Source organism: Erinaceus europaeus, chromosome 10, assembly GCF_950295315.1.
Source record: "Erinaceus europaeus chromosome 10, mEriEur2.1, whole genome shotgun sequence".
Taxonomy (NCBI): Eukaryota; Metazoa; Chordata; class Mammalia; order Eulipotyphla; family Erinaceidae; genus Erinaceus; species Erinaceus europaeus.
In genome coordinates this window covers 1,475,320-1,498,475 of record NC_080171.1, presented here as the reverse complement: position 1 = coordinate 1,498,475, position 23,156 = coordinate 1,475,320, and the positions used below count along the sequence as shown (strand labels likewise).

General features: G+C 51.2%; 1 protein-coding gene across 1 annotated transcript in view; it reads right to left on the bottom strand.

Annotated features, from left to right (window-relative positions):
- SVEP1 (sushi, von Willebrand factor type A, EGF and pentraxin domain containing 1) overlaps window positions 1-23,156 on the bottom strand; it is a 215,554-nt gene that overhangs the window by 130,973 nt on the left and 61,425 nt on the right. The window contains exons 4-6 of the mRNA XM_060199027.1: window positions 17,572-17,730; window positions 15,388-15,567; window positions 1,587-1,766 (exon numbers count right to left, since the gene is read on the bottom strand). Coding sequence (XP_060055010.1) covers window positions 1,587-1,766; window positions 15,388-15,567; window positions 17,572-17,730 — 519 coding nt within the window. The remainder of the gene's footprint in view (window positions 1-1,586; window positions 1,767-15,387; window positions 15,568-17,571; window positions 17,731-23,156) is intronic.

Here is a 23,156-nt window from a genome sequence, read left to right as displayed (position 1 = left end):
CAGATTTTAAATCCATCCTCCTAAAGTTGCTCTCTGAAATGGGCAGGCTTATGGCAATGAAAAAAATAAAACCATATTTAAAATACTAAGAGAAGTGTGAAAGAAGTCGGGACAGAAGGAACAGGGATAAAGAATACATTTATTGAGCTAAGAACGCGATGGACAGCAACACCTTTAGAAAGAGAGACGTCAAAGGCTGAAGTGGTAAGTTAGAGGACAGGGTGAAGGAAACTATATAACAAAAATAGCAGCGGCTGGGAGGTGGCGCAGTGGGTTAAGCGCACGTGGCGCAAAGCACAAGGACCGGCCTAAGGATCCTGGCTCGAGCCCCCGACTCCCCACCTGCAGGGGAGTCACTTCACAGGCAGTGAAGCAAGTCCGCAGGTGTCTGTCTTTCTCTCCCCCTCTCTGGTGGGAACTGTATGTAATTATACCCCTGGTATCTTACAATCTTGCTAAACATTATTAAATCACTACTAGAAAATTTTAAGAAGAATGTAAATGCATGTAGACTCTATGGAAAGTATTATGAAATTTCCTAAAGAAACTAAAATATAACCACCATGTGACCCTGTAGCATTTACCCAAAGAACACAAAAAAAGGCTAGTTTGAACAGATAAATGTTTTCTATGTTGATAGCCACACTTTTTTCCCAGTAGCCAAGAGATGGGAACACTCTGTGTGTCCGTCCTGAATGACCAGATAAAGATCGTGGAATACAGATTCAATGTGATTCCACTCAAGTACAATAACAGATGGAATTCTGACTTTTGCAACAGTGCAAATGAACCTGGAGGTTTTAACCAGAAATGGTAACTATTATCATGTCATATTATTATTACTATTACTATTGGCACCTTGGTTTCTAAGTCTGCAGTGTATGAAAAACAGTAAATGGGAAAAATTATGAAATTTATTTCACTACAGACACATTTTAAGCAGTGAGATGTCACAACTCTTAGTGAAGAGCAAGGCAGAAAAATCTGATGAAACAGAATTTTAGTCATAGTCTTATGATTCACTTGTTCACACTTTTGTCTTTTTTTTTTATCAACTAGGTAAACTGAAAAGTAAAGCAATTACAAGGCTTTTGCTTTAGAAATAAGTCCATTTAAAATAGCTCCAATAAAATATTTCTTTGTATATAAATAAATAACACATTCTTTATATAAATAACTAAAATATATATATATATATATATATATATATATATATATATATATATATATATATATATATATATATATATATGACCAGTGATTTATAAAATCAAGTTCTGATGGTCTGGAAGGTGGTGCAGTGGGTAAAGCATAGGACTCTCAAGCATGAGGTCCTGAGTTCAATTCCCGGCAGCACATGTGCCAGAGTGATGTCTGGTTCTTTCTCTCTCCTCCTATGTTTCTCATTAATAAATAAGTAAACTCTTTAAAAAAAAACCTGCGTCTGCCTAAGCATCTGTATTCCGTGTGTGTGCACGTGTAGCAATGTCCCCGTGCTGATGAGGATCAGCTGTCAGCTGTGGGTCTTCACTGAAAGCAGGAGAGAGCACAGACAGCGAAGGCAGCCATGCCTGGCAGGGACTCACCCACACACCGGGGCTCCAGACCATCCCACTGGCTGTTTATTTGGCAGGTAAGCTTGGCACATCCTTCCAACCTGTACCCTTCATCACAGCTGACCAGACACACTGTCTTGTAGGACATCTCCCCCGTGGAGCAGCTGAGATGTCCATGTCTGGGCTGGCGGAGTCGAGGGCAAGTTCTTACTGTGTAAAACAAGATAGAAACAGAGCACATTTTACCAAATAAGCACACAGTTCAAAAATTGAAGTTTAACCATGGCTAGCCATTAGAAGCAAGAAAATGCTTCTTTCTTGAGATGGACAACAGTGAAGAGCACACCGTATTTTCTGAGTTTGTACAGAAAAATTCAGAGCCTCCCCCCACCCTCCCCACCACCCTACATGGCCCAAGCAGCTACCCCTCCTGCCGAGGGGTCGGACTTTAATGGTGATGGTGGTCAAGAAAAGGGAGGCATTTGTAGCCCCTGGCTGAAGTTTTGCTGTGATTCTTCAGGCTACATTTCAAAGAAAAGGAAGAAGCTTAAAAATATTATTTTTATTTATGTATTAGAGAGAGAGTCAGAAATCAAGAGGGCGAGGGGATGTCCAGAGATAGAGAGACACCTGCAGCCCTGCTTCACCATTCGTGGAGTTTTCTACCAGGGGATTGAACCCAGGTCCTTATGCACTGTAGTGTGTGTCTTAACCAGGTGTGCCACTGCCTGGCCTCCCTAAACTTGTCCTTTGTTGCTCTGATTCTAAATTCTGCTTCTAAGGCCCCTTCTGTTGCATTGCTTGAGGCTGTGGTCTATTTACATAATCACTGTTTTCATTGGTTTAGTCCCCACCGGTTCCTGCCCTATTTTCCTTCTCCCCACCCCCTATCCTACGTACTTCCTCTTCCTGACACTTCTGCCTCAGGAGACATAAAAGACAGAGCTTTTGAATGAAGAAAGATTAGAAGAGATTATTCTGGGCTAGCTTTTTGGGTGGGAGAGAGAGACGACCAGGGACTCATGGCTGAGTGGTACTCAGTTCAGTCTTTATTCATGTGGAACGCAGCGCAATCTAGTTATCTCTAATCACAATCCTGTCCTTACATATCCTGAGGTGGAAGAGTCAGGTCGGAAGAGGATGTACGTAGGATAGGGGGTGGGGAGAAGGAAAAAGCTTGCAAAACAGTGAGGATTAAACCAATGCCCTGGAGGCAGGACGGTGCTCAGTTAACAGTGGCTGTGTAAATAGAACACAGTGTTAAGCAGCGGGGATTAAACCAATGAAACAGAAGGGGTCTTAGAAGCAGAATTTAGAAGCAGACCAACAAGATTAGGTTGTTGAACTGCATCCCCTGCTCGCTCGTAAATAAAGATTGAACTGCATTCCCAGCTCAGCCACGAGTCCCTGGGCGTGTCTCTCCCATCAGCGAAGCTAGCCTGGCAGTCCTTTTTGTAGTTCCTTCTTTCTTTCTTTCTTTCTTTCTTTCTTTCTTTCTTTCTTTCTTTCTTTCTTTCTTTCTTTCTTTATCTCTCTCTTTCTTTCTTTCTTTCTTTCTTCCTTCCTTCCTTTCTTTCTTTCTCTCTCTTTCTCTCTTTATGTCTCTATTTCTTTCTTTCTCTCTCTCTCTCTCTCTCTATCTCAATCTCTTTAGAGCACTGCTCAGGTTTACTGTGGTGTGAGGGATTGAGCAAAACTTGTGGAATTCAAGGATTATGCTGTGTTCTGGGCTACAGAATTTGGAATTTAAAATCTTTCTTCTAATATGCATCTAATCAAACTGTCATAGAAATCATATACTTATCTATGATAAAAGCTGAACTAAAATAACAGGAAGAGAAGTTAGTGCCAAATATTGATACATATATTCAATTATTGACATCATATACCCTGAAGGAATATATAAAAGTATCAGTATTATTAATACCAGATCTCCTGAAAGAATCCACTGGAATTAAACTAGCTGACAGGTGCATGGAGAATGTGTTTAGGAGCGAATCCTCCTTAGGGTCTGAGAAGCAGACGTGGTCAAGCAGTGGTCTTAGCCCGCAGATGAGCAGGACACTCGCTTTCCCATCTTTGTGCTCAGTGAGCTCAGACCCCGTGCTTGCAGGTTCTGTACGGAACGAGTTCCTCACACACACAGGAATGTTTTGCCCTTCCCGTTTCGACTTTTATTGAGTTTATCTGTCATGTCATGCATAGTGCAAGGCCACGTGTCAGAAGGAATTCGAAAGGGAGTAAGACAAATTCCTGTGACCAAGATGCATAAACATGTGGAAATCATCATAAACAACAGCTCATAGACGCAGTAAATGACTGACATTGTTCCAGCTTGCCGACCTCGCCAAGAAGGGCCTCAGACATGTGTCCAGGGCGCTGAGAGTCCATGAAAGTGCATCCTACATGGAGGCGGTCACACTGCCTCAAGGTTCATCAGCTCTGATTGCTGCTCAGGGAAGGCTTGGTGCCGCACTCGCTCCTGCCACCTCCCGTCAAGCATGGTCATTCGGGTCAGTGTTTCTGAACATGCTTATTGCTTTTAACTTAAAAAATATTTGAATAAACTGAGAAATGCAATGAATGTCTTTTCACTTACATCCATTGAAATAATCCATAGATACTTAGTCTTCAAAAAGTCAGCATGACCCTTTAAAGGAGTGGCCTCCCTTATGAGAGGTCTACACAGTAGACACGAGAGATGGGTGGCCTCTGATTTGAACGCCTAAATACATTTCCCCCAGATGCACACTTCCTGTCACTGTCCACACTCTTATGAGGGCCTTTGGGGAAAACAGCTAATTCTGATGTGAAACATAGGCTTCTTGCTATTATTCAAATGTCTTTTTAAAATTTTTTATTGGATAGCACAGAGAAAAATTGAGAGAAGAGGATACAGAGAGGATGAGAAAAAGACAGACACCTGCAGACCTGCATCAACACTTGTGAAGATACCCCTCCACCCCTTGAGGTTAGGGGCCAGAAAATGAGGATCCTTACTCTTCATACCATGTGTACTTAGCCCTGCTTGCCACTGCCTGGCTGAACCTCATTCGAGGAGAATACTCTAAAAATATTAATCAACAGTGGTATTGGGATTTAACCAGTAAACATCAAAAAAACCGCAAAAGAGCTGCCCGTGGTTAGAAAAAATTGGCAGCAAAAAAAAAAAAAAAGAAAAAAAGAAAAAATTGGCAGCACGAAGACAGATTTTGACCTGGGAGTGTCGGGAGTGCAGTACACACTACACAGAGAGGGCAGCTGGGCTGGGAGTGTGTGGAGTGCTGTGTGCACAGTGCACAGAGAGGGCAGCTGGGCTGGGAGTGTGTGGAGTGCTGTGTGCACAGTGCACAGAGAGGGCAGCTGGGCTGGGAGTGTGTGGAGTGCTGTGTGCACAGTGCACAGAGAGGGCAGCTGGGCTGGGAGTGTGTGGAGTGCTGTGTGCACAGTGCACAGAGAGGGCAGCTGAGCTGGGAGTGTGTGGAGTGCTGTGTGCACAGTGCACAGAGAGGGCAGCTGGGCTGGGAGTGTGTGGAGTGCTGTGTGCACAGTGCACAGAGAGGGCAGCTGGGCTGGGAGTGTGTGGAGTGCTGTGTGCACAGTGCACAGAGAGGGCAGCTGAGCTGGGAGTGTGTGGAGTGCTGTGTGCACAGTGCACAGAGAGGGCAGCTGGGCTGGGAGTGTGTGGAGTGCTGTGTGCACAGTGCACAGAGAGGGCAGCTGAGCTGGGAGTGTGTGGAGTGCTGTGTGCACAGTGCACAGAGAGGCAGCTGGGCTGGGAGTGTGTGGAGTGCTGTGTGCACAGTGCACAGAGAGGGCAGCTGGGCTGGGAGTGTGTGGAGTGCTGTGTGCACAGTGCACAGAGAGGGCAGCTGGGCTGGGAGTGTGTGGAGTGCTGTGTGCACAGTGCACAGAGAGGGCAGCTGGGCTGGGAGTGTGTGGAGTGCTGTGTGCACAGTGCACAGAGAGGGCAGCTGGGCTGGGAGTGTGTGGAGTGCTGTGTGCACAGTGCACAGAGAGGGCAGCTGGGCTGGGAGTGTGTGGAGTGCTGTGTGCACAGTGCACAGAGAGGGCAGCTGGGCTGGGAGTGTGTGGAGTGCTGTGTGCACAGTGCACAGAGAGGGCAGCTGGGCTGGGAGTGTGGTGGAGTGCTGTGTGCACAGTGCACAGAGAGGGCAGCTGGGCTGGGAGTGTGTGGAGTGCTGTGTGCACAGTGCACAGAGAGGGCAGCTGAGCTGGGAGTGTGTGGAGTGCTGTGTGCACAGTGCACAGAGAGGGCAGCTGAGCTGGGAGTGTGTGGAGTGCTGTGTGCACAGTGCACAGAGAGGGCAGCTGGGCTGGGAGTGTGTGGAGTGCTGTGTGCACAGTGCACAGAGAGGGCAGCTGGGCTGGGAGTGTGTGGAGTGCTGTGTGCACAGTGCACAGAGAGGGCAGCTGAGCTGGGAGTGTGTGGAGTGCTGTGTGCACAGTGCACAGAGAGGGCAGCTGGGCTGGGAGTGTGTGGAGTGCTGTGTGCACAGTGCACAGAGAGGGCAGCTGGGCTGGGAGTGTGTGGAGTGCTGTGTGCACAGTGCACAGCGCGGGGCAGCTGGGCTGGGAGTGTGTGGAGTGCTGTGTGCACAGTGCACAGAGAGGGCAGCTGGGCTGGGAGTGTGTGGAGTGCTGTGTGCACAGTGCACAGAGAGGGCAGCTGGGCTGGGAGTGTGTGGAGTGCTGTGTGCACAGTGCACAGAGAGGGCAGCTGGGCTGGGAGTGTGTGGAGTGCTGTGTGCACAGTGCACAGAGAGGGCAGCTGGGCTGGGAGTGTGTGGAGTGCTGTGTGCACAGTGCACAGAGAGGGCAGCTGAGCTGGGAGTGTGTGGAGTGCTGTGTGCACAGTGCACAGAGAGGGCAGCTGGGCTGGGAGTGTGTGGAGTGCTGTGTGCACAGTGCACAGAGAGGGCAGCTGGGCTGGGAGTGTGTGGAGTGCTGTGTGCACAGTGCACAGAGAGGGCAGCTGGGCTGGGAGTGTGTGGAGTGCTGTGTGCACAGTGCACAGAGAGGGGCAGCTGAGCTGGGAGTGTGTGGAGTGCTGTGTGCACAGTGCACAGAGAGGGCAGCTGGGCTGGGAGTGTGTGGAGTGCTGTGTGCACAGTGCACAGAGAGGGCAGCTGGGCTGGGAGTGTGTGGAGTGCTGTGTGCACAGTGCACAGCGCGGGGCAGCTGGGCTGGGAGTGTGTGGAGTGCTGTGTGCACAGTGCACAGAGAGGGCAGCTGGGCTGGGAGTGTGTGGAGTGCTGTGTGCACAGTGCACAGAGAGGGCAGCTGGGCTGGGAGTGTGTGGAGTGCTGTGTGCACAGTGCACAGAGAGGGCAGCTGGGCTGGGAGTGTGTGGAGTGCTGTGTGCACAGTGCACAGAGAGGGCAGCTGGGCTGGGAGTGTGTGGAGTGCTGTGTGCACAGTGCACAGAGAGGGCAGCTGGGCTGGGAGTGTGTGGAGTGCTGTGTGCACAGTGCACAGCGCGGGGCATCTGGGCTGGGAGTGTGTGGAGTGCTGTGTGCACAGTGCACAGAGAGGGCAGCTGGGCTGGGAGTGTGTGGAGTGCTGTGTGCACAGTGCACAGAGAGGGCAGCTGGGCTGGGAGTGTGTGGAGTGCTGTGTGCACAGTGCACAGCGCGGGGCAGCTGGGCTGGGAGTGTGTGGAGTGCTGTGTGCACAGTGCACAGAGAGGGCAGCTGAGCTGGGAGTGTGTGGAGTGCTGTGTGCACAGTGCACAGAGAGGGCAGCTGGGCTGGGAGTGTGTGGAGTGCTGTGTGCACAGTGCACAGAGAGGGCAGCTGGGCTGGGAGTGTGTGGAGTGCTGTGTGCACAGTGCACAGCGCGGGGCAGCTGGGCTGGGAGTGTGTGGAGTGCTGTGTGCGCAGTGCACAGAGAGGGCAGCTGGGCTGGGAGTGTGTGGAGTGCTGTGTGCACAGTGCACAGAGAGGGCAGCTGGGCTGGGAGTGTGTGGAGTGCTGTGTGCACAGTGCACAGAGAGGGCAGCTGAGCTGGGAGTGTGTGGAGTGCTGTGTGCACAGTGCACAGAGAGGGCAGCTGGGCTGGGAGTGTGTGGAGTGCTGTGTGCACAGTGCACAGAGAGGGCAGCTGGGCTGGGAGTGTGTGGAGTGCTGTGTGCACAGTGCACAGCGCGGGGCAGCTGGGCTGGGAGTGTGTGGAGTGCTGTGTGCACAGTGCACAGAGAGGGCAGCTGGGCTGGGAGTGTGTGGAGTGCTGTGTGCACAGTGCACAGAGAGGGCAGCTGGGCTGGGAGTGTGTGGAGTGCTGTGTGCACAGTGCACAGAGAGGGCAGCTGGGCTGGGAGTGTGTGGAGTGCTGTGTGCACAGTGCACAGAGAGGGCAGCTGGGCTGGGAGTGTGTGGAGTGCTGTGTGCACAGTGCACAGAGAGGGCAGCTGGGCTGGGAGTGTGTGGAGTGCTGTGTGCACATTGCACAGAGAGGGCAGCTGGGCTGGGAGTGTGTGGAGTGCTGTGTGCACAGTGCACAGAGAGGGCAGCTGAGCTGGGAGTGTGTGAAGTGCTGTGTGCACAGTGCACAGAGAGGGCAGCTGGGCTGGGAGTGTGTGGAGTGCTGTGTGCACAGTGCACAGAGAGGGCAGCTGGGCTGGGAGTGTGTGAAGTGCTGTGTGCACAGTGCACAGAGAGGGCAGCTGGGCTGGGAGTGTGTGGAGTGCTGTGTGCACAGTGCACAGAGAGGGCAGCTGGGCTGGGAGTGTGTGGAGTGCTGTGTGCACAGTGCACAGAGAGGGCAGCTGGGCTGGGAGTGTGTGAAGTGCTGTGTGCACAGTGCACAGAGAGGGCAGCTGGGCTGGGAGTGTGTGGAGTGCTGTGTGCACAGTGCACAGAGAGGGCAGCTGGGCTGGGAGTGTGTGGAGTGCTGTGTGCACAGTGCACAGAGAGGGCAGCTGGGCTGGGAGTGTGTGGAGTGCTGTGTGCACAGTGCACAGAGAGGGCAGCTGGGCTGGGAGTGTGTGGAGTGCTGTGTGCACAGTGCACAGCGCGGGGCAGCTGGGCTGGGAGTGTGTGGAGTGCTGTGTGCACAGTGCACAGAGAGGGCAGCTGGGCTGGGAGTGTGTGGAGTGCTGTGTGCACAGTGCACAGAGAGGGCAGCTGGGCTGGGAGTGTGTGGAGTGCTGTGTGCACAGTGCACAGAGAGGGCAGCTGGGCTGGGAGTGTGTGGAGTGCTGTGTGCACAGTGCACAGAGAGGGCAGCTGGGCTGGGAGTGTGTGGAGTGCTGTGTGCACAGTGCACAGAGAGGGCAGCTGGGCTGGGAGTGTGTGGAGTGCTGTGTGCACAGTGCACAGAGAGGGCAGCTGGGCTGGGAGTGTGTGGAGTGCTGTGTGCACAGTGCACAGAGAGGGCAGCTGGGCTGGGAGTGTGTGGAGTGCTGTGTGCACAGTGCACAGAGAGGGCAGCTGAGCTGGGAGTGTGTGGAGTGCTGTGTGCACAGTGCACAGAGAGGGCAGCTGGGCTGGGAGTGTGTGGAGTGCTGTGTGCACAGTGCACAGAGAGGGCAGCTGGGCTGGGAGTGTGTGGAGTGCTGTGTGCACAGTGCACAGAGAGGGCAGCTGGGCTGGGAGTGTGTGGAGTGCTGTGTGCACAGTGCACAGAGAGGGCAGCTGGGCTGGGAGTGTGTGGAGTGCTGTGTGCACAGTGCACAGAGAGGGCAGCTGGGCTGGGAGTGTGTGGAGTGCTGTGTGCACAGTGCACAGAGAGGGCAGCTGGGCTGGGAGTGTGTGGAGTGCTGTGTGCGCAGTGCACAGAGAGGGCAGCTGGGCTGGGAGTGTGTGGAGTGCTGTGTGCACAGTGCACAGAGAGGGCAGCTGGGCTGGGAGTGTGTGGAGTGCTGTGTGCACAGTGCACAGAGAGGGCAGCTGAGCTGGGAGTGTGTGGAGTGCTGTGTGCACAGTGCACAGAGAGGGCAGCTGGGCTGGGAGTGTGTGGAGTGCTGTGTGCACAGTGCACAGAGAGGGCAGCTGGGCTGGGAGTGTGTGGAGTGCTGTGTGCACAGTGCACAGAGAGGGCAGCTGGGCTGGGAGTGTGTGGAGTGCTGTGTGCACAGTGCACAGAGAGGGCAGCTGGGCTGGGAGTGTGTGGAGTGCTGTGTGCACAGTGCACAGAGAGGGCAGCTGGGCTGGGAGTGTGTGGAGTGCTGTGTGCACAGTGCACAGAGAGGGCAGCTGAGCTGGGAGTGTGTGGAGTGCTGTGTGCACAGTGCACAGAGAGGGCAGCTGGGCTGGGAGTGTGTGGAGTGCTGTGTGCACAGTGCACAGAGAGGGCAGCTGGGCTGGGAGTGTGTGGAGTGCTGTGTGCACAGTGCACAGAGAGGGCAGCTGGGCTGGGAGTGTGTGGAGTGCTGTGTGCACAGTGCACAGAGAGGGCAGCTGGGCTGGGAGTGTGTGGAGTGCTGTGTGCACAGTGCACAGAGAGGGCAGCTGGGCTGGGAGTGTGTGGAGTGCTGTGTGCACAGTGCACAGAGAGGGCAGCTGGGCTGGGAGTGTGTGGAGTGCTGTGTGCGCAGTGCACAGAGAGGGCAGCTGGGCTGGGAGTGTGTGGAGTGCTGTGTGCACAGTGCACAGAGAGGGCAGCTGGGCTGGGAGTGTGTGGAGTGCTGTGTGCACAGTGCACAGAGAGGGCAGCTGAGCTGGGAGTGTGTGGAGTGCTGTGTGCACAGTGCACAGAGAGGGCAGCTGGGCTGGGAGTGTGTGGAGTGCTGTGTGCACAGTGCACAGAGAGGGCAGCTGGGCTGGGAGTGTGTGGAGTGCTGTGTGCACAGTGCACAGAGAGGGCAGCTGGGCTGGGAGTGTGTGGAGTGCTGTGTGCACAGTGCACAGAGAGGGCAGCTGGGCTGGGAGTGTGTGGAGTGCTGTGTGCACAGTGCACAGAGAGGGCAGCTGGGCTGGGAGTGTGTGGAGTGCTGTGTGCACAGTGCACAGCGCGGGGCAGCTGGGCTGGGAGTGTGTGGAGTGCTGTGTGCACAGTGCACAGAGAGGGCAGCTGGGCTGGGAGTGTGTGGAGTGCTGTGTGCACAGTGCACAGAGAGGGCAGCTGGGCTGGGAGTGTGTGGAGTGCTGTGTGCACAGTGCACAGAGAGGGCAGCTGGGCTGGGAGTGTGTGGAGTGCTGTGTGCACAGTGCACAGAGAGGGCAGCTGGGCTGGGAGTGTGTGGAGTGCTGTGTGCACAGTGCACAGAGAGGGCAGCTGGGCTGGGAGTGTGTGGAGTGCTGTGTGCACAGTGCACAGAGAGGGCAGCTGGGCTGGGAGTGTGTGGAGTGCTGTGTGCACATTGCACAGAGAGGGCAGCTGGGCTGGGAGTGTGTGGAGTGCTGTGTGCACAGTGCACAGAGAGGGCAGCTGGGCTGGGAGTGTGTGGAGTGCTGTGTGCACAGTGCACAGAGAGGGCAGCTGGGCTGGGAGTGTGTGGAGTGCTGTGTGCACAGTGCACAGCGCGGGGCCGCTGGGCTGGGAGTGTGTGGAGTGCTGTGTGCACAGTGCACAGAGAGGGCAGCTGGGCTGGGAGTGTGTGGAGTGCTGTGTGCACAGTGCACAGAGAGGGCAGCTGGGCTGGGAGTGTGTGGAGTGCTGTGTGCGCAGTGTACAGAGAGGGCAGCTGGGCTGGGAGTGTGTGGAGTGCTGTGTGCACAGTGCACAGAGAGGGCAGCTGGGCTGGGAGTGTGTGGAGTGCTGTGTGCGCAGTGCACAGAGAGGGCAGCTGGGCTGGGAGTGTGTGGAGTGCTGTGTGCACAGTGCACAGAGAGGGCAGCTGAGCTGGGAGTGTGTGGAGTGCTGTGTGCACAGTGCACAGAGAGGGCAGCTGGGCTGGGAGTGTGTGGAGTGCTGTGTGCACAGTGCACAGAGAGGGCAGCTGGGCTGGGAGTGTGTGGAGTGCTGTGTGCACAGTGCACAGAGAGGGCAGCTGGGCTGGGAGTGTGTGGAGTGCTGTGTGCACAGTGCACAGAGAGGGCAGCTGGGCTGGGAGTGTGTGGAGTGCTGTGTGCACAGTGCACAGAGAGGGCAGCTGGGCTGGGAGTGTGTGGAGTGCTGTGTGCACAGTGCACAGAGAGGGCAGCTGGGCTGGGAGTGTGTGGAGTGCTGTGTGCACAGTGCACAACGCGGGGCAGCTGGGCTGGGAGTGTGTGGAGTGCTGTGTGCACAGTGCACAGAGAGGGCAGCTGGGCTGGGAGTGTGTGGAGTGCTGTGTGCACAGTGCACAGAGAGGGCAGCTGGGCTGGGAGTGTGTGGAGTGCTGTGTGCACAGTGCACAGAGAGGGCAGCTGGGCTGGGAGTGTGTGGAGTGCTGTGTGCACAGTGCACAGAGAGGGCAGCTGGGCTGGGAGTGTGTGGAGTGCTGTGTGCGCAGTGCACAGAGAGGGCAGCTGGGCTGGGAGTGTGTGGAGTGCTGTGTGCGCAGTGCACAGAGAGGGCAGCTGAGCTGGGAGTGTGTGGAGTGCTGTGTGCACAGTGCACAGAGAGGGCAGCTGGGCTGGGAGTGTGTGGAGTGCTGTGTGCACAGTGCACAGAGAGGGCAGCTGGGCTGGGAGTGTGTGGAGTGCTGTGTGCACAGTGCACAGAGAGGGCAGCTGGGCTGGGAGTGTGTGGAGTGCTGTGTGCACAGTGCACAGAGAGGGCAGCTGAGCTGGGAGTGTGTGGAGTGCTGTGTGCACAGTGCACAGAGAGGGCAGCTGGGCTGGGAGTGTGTGGAGTGCTGTGTGCACAGTGCACAGCGCGGGGCAGCTGGGCTGGGAGTGTGTGGAGTGCTGTGTGCACAGTGCACAGAGAGGGCAGCTGGGCTGGGAGTGTGTGGAGTGCTGTGTGCGCAGTGCACAGAGAGGGCAGCTGGGCTGGGAGTGTGTGGAGTGCTGTGTGCGCAGTGTACAGAGAGGGCAGCTGGGCTGGGAGTGTGTGGAGTGCTGTGTGCGCAGTGCACAGAGAGGGCAGCTGGGCTGGGAGTGTGTGGAGTGCTGTGTGCACAGTGCACAGAGAGGGCAGCTGGGCTGGGAGTGTGTGGAGTGCTGTGTGCACAGTGCACAGAGAGGGCAGCTGGGCTGGGAGTGTGTGGAGTGCTGTGTGCACAGTGCACAGAGAGGGCAGCTGGGCTGGGAGTGTGTGGAGTGCTGTGTGCACAGTGCACAGAGAGGGCAGCTGGGCTGGGAGTGTGTGGAGTGCTGTGTGCACAGTGCACAGAGAGGGCAGCTGGGCTGGGAGTGTGTGGAGTGCTGTGTGCACAGTGCACAGAGAGGGCAGCTGGGCTGGGAGTGTGTGGAGTGCTGTGTGCGCAGTGTACAGAGAGGGCAGCTGGGCTGGGAGTGTGTGGAGTGCTGTGTGCACAGTGCACAGCGCGGGGCAGCTGGGCTGGGAGTGTGTGGAGTGCTGTGTGCACAGTGCACAGATGAGGAGAATCACGGCTGCTAATCCCGTGAACACCACAGCTCACCAGTCGGCTTTCTGAGTCCTGATGTTGGCTTTGCATTTTGCACTGCCCGTCACTCATGCCTCGTTGACTTCAGGAAAAATCAGCTGAATAGTTGTGCTTATTTATTTCCCAAGACGCATTGTGGTCATGTGACAGGAGAGCCACAGAGAAGCACTGGGCTGCTTGCTGGAGGGACCCCATGGTGCTGTGTGTCCCATGCAGGACTCACGTCCAGGCTGCTCTTGTGTCCTGTCTGCAGGTTCCAGTAGGACCTGTAAACTACTCTTTCCACATGCCCAGCCCTAAACAGATTTCCATCCCTCATGCCCGATTATAAGCAAATATATATCGTTTTCCATTCCCCACACAACTAAGGTTAAGGTCGGTGAGCAGATGGAATACAGCCGCTCTTCCAGAGCTTCTGGGGTTTAGAGACTGGAGCTGGGGCTTCTGGGCCCGCGGCTTCCAGCGTCATGCTCAGTGTGGTTCTTAAAGTCAGTCCTTCTCCCATAATGTGCTTAGTAGCAGCACTGGTCCTTCTGATTCTGCAGTGGGGCAGGAAGACGAAAGGCAGCACGGGTCTGCGGGTGCTCACATGGTGGTTCAAAGTCATACTATCTTTGGCTAAGGTCAGATAACGGAGTGTCAGCCAGCTTCAAAGCTAAGCTTCCCCGGCAGCCTGGCTGTTTCTCGTGGCTCCATAACAGTGTGACATGTTCAGCATTGCTGACAGCAAAGCTGGGAAGACTGGGGATCTGTCTCATGGCTGACGGAGCAGATAGGAAACAGGAAGAAACTCACGCGGCAAGCCGACTGCACACCTTAAAGACTCAGAAGGAGGGGAACAGCCAGGAGGACTGAAGTAACTAGTTAGGGTAGAAATAAACAGCATTGAAAATCAGAACCATGCGAAAGATCGGCGAAGCTAGACGCTGTTTCTAAGAAAGAGTAAACCAAATTAACAAACCCTTAGCGAGACTCACTAAAAAAATGGGAAGATGACTCAGATAACTCGGATCGCAAATGGAAGAGGGGATACCTCAACAGCCACCACCGAAATCCAACTCATCACGCACGTGAGGCTTCTAGGAACAACTATTTGCCACCGAGCCCGAGAAGCTCGGAGGTTCAGCCGTCTGCTTTGCCCACAGGCTGGAAGGCCGGTGAGTGGAGATGCCTCTCCTCTGCTGTGCGGTATCTGGAAGCAGGGGCAGACTGAGCTGAGCTGTCAGCGCCGACCATGGGGCACACATCAGAGGCTTTCCGTGGCTGATGTAACGAGATGTGTGTTTTTACCTCCCACCACTTGAGAATGAGATGCTTGGCGATGTCGCCCACATAGGTGGTAGCTGTCTGAGTTTATGATTCTTTTTTTTTTTTTTCAGACTCCTGGCAATACATCCTTTCCTTCCAATATTTAGAGCAGCTGACACGCCACACCAAGCTGGTCTGATTCTTCTTCCTTTGTAGGTAGTATGACTTTGTTCTCAACGAAAGATATAATTTCCTATTCTTTTAGGCCACCAGGAAATTTCACCAGGACTATTTCCAGACCCGGATCTGTTTCATATATATAGATATATATTCGGCACCCAGAAAGTGATTCTAAACTGCGCGTCAGGGCTTTGGTGCTGTGTGTTTCCGGACTTCAGCTTGGGGCTATGCTACCTGATTTCTTAGCTCCTCACGCCACTCTCTTCGGATTCCTAATGTGAGCATTTCTATGACTGCTTCCATGCCACTTCAATCATCATACTTTTATCTTTGAAGTTCTCATTACCAGAAATTCCTCTAGTTGACTTTTCTTAGAGGAGAGAGACAGAGAGGCACCTGCAGCCCTGCTTCACCACTGCTGAAGCCTTCTCCCTGCAGGTGGGGGGGGGGAACCAGGGCCTTGAACCCAGGTCCTTGTGCACTATAATGTAAATACTTAGCCAGGTGCAGCACTGCTTGGCCCCGATTTTTCTGACTTACTTGTCAACTACGTTCACTTCTTGCATCTGCTGTCTCTTCTGCAGAAGAAACTGTTTGGCTTTCCTGAAATCCTCGTTTCACGTGAGCAACGCAAGTGCTTCTGAGCCGCCAGGTCTGAATTCACAAACTCCTGGCTTGGCTGCCTGAAATCTGAGGTCTAAGGCGACGGCTCAGTGACTCCCCACACTGCCCTTCCTGCACTTGTTCACGAAGGACACATCTCATGACAATGGGGTCACTTGAACTTGGTAGTTCTGACCTCCACGTCCTACAGTTATTCTCCCCACCCCCTTCTTGTGGCCCGTGGTCTATGAACTAGAAAAACAAAGGACTGACCAGCTCATTCAGATCAAGTTAAGGGGATCCAGCAGCCTGCCGGCAGGCCGTGTGAGCCGGTGGTGCACGTACCTCTGCAGAGGCTCTCTGAGCCGGACCACAGGCCGCTGGGCAGGCACAGAAGTATGCTACTCCCCACGAGGTCGAACCCCGGGTCGCAGCGGACCCCACAGGCCGCGTTGAAGTGGTTGTTGCAGGTGTTCTGGATGAAGTGGCCATGTTCAGGAGGCTTCAGGGCCGGGCAGCGAACAACTAACGGTGACGAGAACAAAATCCAAGAGAAAGTCAGTCTCTGTCTAGCAGGCCTCTGCCCTACCCCTTCACTTTTTTTTCCCCAAAATATTTTACTTATTTATCTATTTTTGGATGGAAGCAGAGAGAAATGTGAAGGGAAGGGGGTGGTAGAGAAGGCAAGAGACAGAGACGCCTGTAGCCCTGCTTCCCCTCTCGCAAAGCTTTCCCCCTGCAGGTGGGGACTGGGGGCTTGAACCCGGGTCCTTGTTCATTGTAGTGCGAGCACTTAAGCAGCTGCGCCACCGCCCGGCCCTTCACCGCACTTTACTGTTGCTGATGTCTAAAAGGTTGTTTTCCTTGTACGGCTAAGTTAGCCATGACTTCCTAACCTACTGCATATTTGGAAGGAGAACCCTTAGATATCACTCTTAGTAGAGATGTCTAAAATTGTTTAAAAGACAAAATATTGTTAAGTCATCAACATATCTTAACTTTGCTATTTATGTGGATAGAAATACTCCTAGACTTCTCTGCATCATTTCTCTGCTCCTGGCTGACTCTTTTTTTAAACATATAAGATAATATCTTGGGAGGTGGACAGTAGGTAAGGCATTGGATCTTCAAACAGGAGGGCCAAGTTCAATCCCTATTGTCCTATTTGCTGGAGTGATGCTCTGGCTCTTTCTCACTCTCTTTTTTTTTTTTTTTTGCACACCCAGGGTTCTAGCTGGGCTCGGTGCCTGCACTATGAATACACTGCTCCCGGAGGCCATTTTTTTCCCTTTTGTTGCCCTTGTTTATCATTGCTGTGGTTATTATTGTTGTTGTTGTTATTGTCGTCGTTGTTGGATAGGACAGAGAGAAATGGAGAGAGGAGGGGAAGATAGAGAGGGGGAGAGAAAGACAGACACTTGCAGACCTACTTCATCACCTATGAAGTGACTCCCCTGCAGGTGAGAAGCTGGGGGCTCGAACCGGGATCCTTACACTGGTCCTTGCGCTTTGCACCATGTGTGCTTAACCCGCTGTGCTACCACCTTGCCCCCCTTTTTCTCACACTTATCCCCCCCACACACACACACTTTCTCTCAAGGAAATAATGATAAATCCTCCCCTTTTTTTAAAGATAGAGGGTGAAAGTCAGAGAAGGAAAGGAGAGGGTAAGAGACAGAGAAGGAAGCAGCACAGACCACCTCACTGTCATGAAGCCTCCTTGTTCCTCTCTTACAGGGGACCCACTTGGTGGCTGGAGGCTCAGGACTGAGCCTTGTGTGAGGTGAAGTGTACCCTCTACTGTGTGAGTTGTCTCCGTGATCCAAATATGCTAGTTCCTGACCTTTACATGCCGTTAGTTATTTTCCCTCTTAGTTATGGTGACATGAAATAAATAACAAATAAGGTCAGAACAGTATGTTTACCACAAGTCCTAAAGTCACAGTTTATATGTGAGAGGTTAATTAAATATTTTAAAAAATTAATATGATTGATACCATACATTTCTGAAGAGATTTTAAATTGATATAACTATCACTAGGATCAAAATTAGTTTATTGTTGCTTATTTATTTTTACAAACTTGTGGATTTTTCTTGTAGATTCATTTTCAAACTTTTTGAAGCACTACATCTTCTTAGCTTCATAGTCACATTAGTCCTGGGGTCTCAAAACCCTTTTTTTTCTGGAGCAAAATCTAAGGATGTAACAAATGTTAAGAAGTGGCATACAATAAAAGCCGGCTAGTGGGTGGATATCATAGTGGTTATGCAAACAAACTCACAAGCCTGAGTCTCCAAAGTCCCAGGTTCCATCCCCCATACCACCATAAGCCAGAGCTGAGCAGTGCTCTGGTAAAAAATGAAGAAAAAATCCTTTCTTCACATAATAAATGCGGACATGTTTTCCCAACCTGGCTAGTTAGAGGAGCAAATATCATTTTAAATCGAAAGGAGACACCAGCATCTTACCCACCCTGAAGAGACCAGCTATGGGGTTCCCAGTTCCTGTGTGTTAGTGGGAGACCTACCTTCACAGCTCTGGCTGGAAGCCCGGTACCCCTCTCTGCAGACACAGTCTTCAGGGGATGTGCTTCCGGGGGGAGAGGTGTGATTCACATCAGGACACGGGAGGCAAGTGCTGACTCCTCCTGGTGAGCCTTCCGGCTTGTATGTCCCTGCTGGGCAAGCTGTGTGCAGATGGCATAAGAGAACATTCTTTAGTAACGATACCAGTCAGCAGTGAGCAATACCAGTCAGCAGTGAGCAACACCAGTCATCAGTGAGCAATACCAGTCATCAGTGAGCAATACCAGTCATCAGTGAGCAATAACAGTCAGTAGTGAGCAATAACAGTCAACAGTGAGCAACACCAGTCATCAGTGAGCAACACCAGTCAGCAGTGAGCAATACCAGTCAACAGTGAGCAATACCAGTCAGCAGTGAGCAATACCAGTCATCAGTGAGCAATACCAGTCATCAGTGAGCAATAACAGTCAGCAGTGAGCAATAACAGTCAACAGTGAGCAAACCAGTCATCAGTGAGCAACACCAGTCAGCAGTGAGCAACACCAGTCAGCAGTGAGCAACACCAGTCAACAGTGAGCAAACCAGTCAGCAGTGAGCAATACCAGTCAGCAGTGAGCAACACCAGTCAGCAGTGAGCAATACCAGTCAGCAGTGAGCAATACCAGTCAGCAGTGAGCAAACCAGTCAGCAGTGAGCAATACCAGTCAGCAGTGAGCAAACCAGTCAGCAGTGAGCAATACCAGTCAACAGTGAGCAATACCAGTCAGCAGTGAGCAATACCAGTCAACAGTGAGCAACACCAGTCAGCAGTGAGCAACACCAGTCAGCAGTGAGCAACACCAGTCAACAGTGAGCAATACCAGTCAGTAGTGAGCAATACCAGTCAACAGTGAGCAACACCAGTCAGCAGTGAGCAACACCAGTCAGCAGTGAGCAATACCAGTCAACAGTGAGCAATACCAGTCAGCAGTGAGCAATACCAGTCAGCAGTGAGCAACACCAGTCAGCAGTGAGCAACACCAGTCAACAGTGAGCAATACAAGTCAGCAGTGAGCAACACCAGTCAGCAGTGAGCAACACCAGTCAACAGTGAGCAATACCAGTCAGCAGTGAGCAATACCAGTCAACAGTGAGCAATACCAGTCAGCAGTGAGCAATACCAGTCAACAGTGAGCAACACCAGTCAGCAGTGAGCAACACCAGTCAGCAGTGAGCAACACCAGTCAACAGTGAGCAATACCAGTCAGTAGTGAGCAATACCAGTCAACAGTGAGCAACACCAGTCAGCAGTGAGCAACACCAGTCAGCAGTGAGCAATACCAGTCAACAGTGAGCAATACCAGTCAGTAGTGAGCAATACCAGTCAACAGTGAGCAACACCAGTCAGCAGTGAGCAACACCAGTCAGCAGTGAGCAATACCAGTCAACAGTGAGCAATACCAGTCAGCAGTGAGCAATACCAGTCAGCAGTGAGCAACACCAGTCAGCAGTGAGCAACACCAGTCAACAGTGAGCAATACCAGTCAGCAGTGAGCAACACCAGTCAGCAGTGAGCAACACCAGTCAGCAGTGAGCAATACCAGTCAACAGTGAGCAACACCAGTCAGCAGTGAGCAATACCAGTCAGCAGTGAGCAATAACAGTCAGCAGTGAGCAATAACAGTCAACAGTGAGCGACATTTTGTGACTGACCAGGAGGAAAATCCAAACAACAGCTGCATAGAAATGACTGTGTAGCTCAAGAAAGGGTAGGAACCAAGGGTTTATTTTTGTTTTGAGAGATAGAGATAGAGGAGAAAGGAGAGAGATAGAGGAGAAAGGAGAGAGAGAAAGAGAGAGAGAGAGGAGAGAGGAGAGAGGGAGGGAGGAAGAGAGAAAGAGAGAGGAGAGAGGGAGGGGTGGAGAGAGAGAGGGGGAGGGAGAGGGAGGGAGGAAGAGAGAGAGAGAGGGGAGAGAGAGGGAGAGAGAGAGGGAGATGGAGGAAGAGAGAGAGGGAGAAGAGTGAGAGAGAGAGGGAGGGAGGGAGGGAGAGGGGAGATAGATAGATAGATAGATAGGTAGATAGATAGATAGAGAGGACAGCATTACAACTCTCTTCAAAGTGGTGGGGCCAGACTGGAACCAGGCAAGGCAGTGCTCTGCCCAAGTTGCTTATTCTGCTGACCTGAAGCCAACATCTTTGAAGAGGAGCTTGCTGTTTGCAGTGGTTCCTTATGTTCTACAGTTTGTCACAGTCACAAGAGAACAGAGCAGGATTTGTCTGGATTTATTTGCAGGAAATTCAAACTAGCAATGTGCAGTAAGGGGCTAGGAGGAAGCAAGCACACTGGACACCTTGTAGCATATGTTGGGTGTGAGGTGCAGCTCACAGGGTGAGGTATGAGTGTGTCGCGTGTGGCTCAGCTTAGGGCTCTGGAATCACGCGGGGAGTCATGCAGCAGAAGTAGCTCTGGTGCCTTGGTGTCTTTCTTTCTGTCTCTTTATCTGAATTAAAAAGTTGTAGCAAAACAGTAATGTTGCATGTGTGAGCCTTGGCTCACAAACACACACACTTCTCGATAAATACGGTAACACCATAGGCAACTTCCAGCTCTGCAGCTCCACCTCTCTTCAGCACCCTCTCTCAAGGAGAATAACTGCAGAGAGACAAACACTCGCCATCAAGCACCAAAGCATTTAACAGAGAATGAGATGTAAAGGAGGAACTTGAAGGAAATGACCCAATGAATGGGAAACAGACACATCAAAGAAAAAAATAAGTAGGTTCCAATTCAAGGTAGTATAAGGTAACAAAAACCTGCCCCCTCATGTGTTTTTAACAAATGGTTTATTTTATGAAAGTAACACTGAAGGCCAAAGTTCTTATTAGTGTAGAAGATAGAACCAAAAAAGATGTCTTTTTTTTTATTATTTACCCTTTTTGATAACCTTCCTAACTGACCTTACAGTTTCCTTTCTCTGTCTTCACATTAGTTAAGTTTACTTAATAATGCTAAGACCACAAAGTGAGCTACTCACAACTTATTTTTTTAAAATATTTTTTAAATTATCTGTTTTTATTTATTGGATAGAGACAGCCAGAAATCAAGAGGGAAGGGGGTGATAGGGAGGGAGAGAGACAGAGAGACACCTGCATCCTGCATCCCTGCTTCACCACTCATGAAGCTTTCCCCCTGCAGGTGGGGACTGGGGGCTTGAACCTGGGTCCTTCCTCACTGTAACATGTGCACTCAACCAGGTGCACCACCATCCAACCCACCCACCTTTTTTTAAAGTACATATATTTAATTCAGTTACTCAGAATTTCTGGGCCCTTCCAATACACACAGGAGGTGTGCATGTTATTTACAAATGCATTTTATTTTTGCTTCTATTAATCTGTCTCATGCTTGTTTGGATATTTTTTGCAGCCTCTGAGGAACCTGGAGAACGTTAGAAGATTCTGGAAGGGTTTCTTTCATACCCAGCCCGTACAGCCACACAGTACGATCCTGACCTCACCTCCTCCCAACTGGCTAGACATTATTCTACTTTTTCTGAAATAAGACATTAAGACTGACTGAGGAAAGTATGCAAGTCAGGGCACTGATCATGAAAGCCCACCAAAGTGGGTAGGGAAGATTGCCAGTCTTGTGACAGACTCATCCCCTATGCAGTGACCCCCAATTTTAAGGGCACTCAAAACATTAGAACTTCCAGATTGGAGCAACAAAGTGTCTGAATCATCCACAAGGCACTTCAGAATTGAAGGCCTGCACCCCACAAGTGAGCCCCTTAATTATCCAGCTCCGAGAACCAACATGGTTGACGTCTATGAGGCTAGCAACACCACAATGACTTGAGAAATAGCTCTTCAGTGTGCAAGTCCACAGATTCAGCACATCTGGACTAGATTGAGAGGCAGTTTATCGTGCTCACAGATGAGGCTCATCTTCTTGTATTAAACCGCCCAGCTAAGGAACTGACCTCTAGTTTAACACACACTTGTAGAAGTGTTCTGGAATACCTTAGGACAGTGACTGAAAAGCACTGTCTTCAGGCTCTCCTTTTGCATTGTTCTAGTCTGCAGGTGCCAGTGGAATACTACTCAGCTACTAAAAATGGTGACTTCACCGTTTTCAGCCCATCGTGGCTGGAGCTTGAAGAAATCATGCTAAGTGAAATAAGTCAGAAACAGAAGGATGAATATGGGATCTCACTCTAAGGCAGAAGTTGAAAAACAAGATCATAAGAGAAAAAAAGTAGAACCTGAACTGGAATTGGCGTATTGCACCAAAGTAAAAGACTCTGAGGTGGGTGAGAAGAGTACAGGTCCAAAAAGGATGACAGAGGACCTAGTGGGGATTGTATTGTTATATGGAAAACTGGGAAATGTTATGCATGTACAAACTATTGTATTTACTGTCGAATGTAAAACATTAATCCCTCAATAAAGAAATTAAAAAAAAAGACAACTGCCAATGCACATGTTCAGTGGGAAGCAATTACAGAAGCCAGGTGTTGTATGTTTTACATTGGGTTGTTCTAGCTCTCCCCCACCAAGAAAATTGGATCAGTCCTGCTAGTTTCACGGGCCCGCTTGGCCCTGCCCCTAGGAACCCTGAGAGGGTTCCAGAGTTCCAGAGTTCGAGAGTTAGAGAGAGTTCTTGGCGCTGCTGCTGGGGAAGGAGGCAGGAGAGTTCTGTTTGGTGATTAGTTTGTCTTAGTTTATAAATCGTTGATCCTGAATAAAGAAATACAGCTTCCCTGCCCAGCCGTACATCTCTGGTCGTCTCTGTTACCTGCCCGTGAAGCTAGCCCGGCCAGCTGGAGCTGCTGAATTTTAACAACAGCCAGGCCTTCCACCTTCTGCACCCCATAATGACCCTGGGTCCATACTCCCAGAGGGATAAAGAATAGGGATGCTATCAGGGGAGAGGATAGGATACAGAGTTCTGGTAGTGGGAATAGTGTGGAATTGTACCCCTCTTATCCTATGGTCTTGTTGATATTTTTATTTTATAAACAAATTAAAAAAACTAATAATTACTCTAGACTTCTCTAATTTCTTCAGAAAGATTTCATTGCCTCCACTTTATGCTCCCAGAGTACTTGGTCCTTATCTATGTTGTGATGTATACAGCATTGTCACTAAATGTAGCATATACCCTAGCCACTTTCTCTCAGGGGATACATATTCTTACAACTTCCTCTAATAATCTAACTCAATCACTATTCATCCCAACATCTGAGTCAGTCAAAAAAGGCAAAAGGAAACAAATTCTGCTAGAAATGCAAAGGTGGTTATATTGTGGAAGAAGGATTAAAGGGGAAAAAAGGATTAACAAGAGGGTGAGGTGAAAAGATGTTAGGTTTGAAGTCAAGACAACTGAGCTGCAGTCTTGGTTATTTGACTAGTTACAAGGTCACTGACAAGTGACTTCCTTTTCCTACAAAATACAGAAATCACCACTAGTGATGGATCTGCTCTCTCACTGTTAATAATTGATGATTCTACAAATAGAAAAATGCTGTGTAGCAGGTTAAAGAAACCTTCCACATGAGCAGTGAAATGCCTGATTTCATACTTAAAAAAAAATTAAAGTTA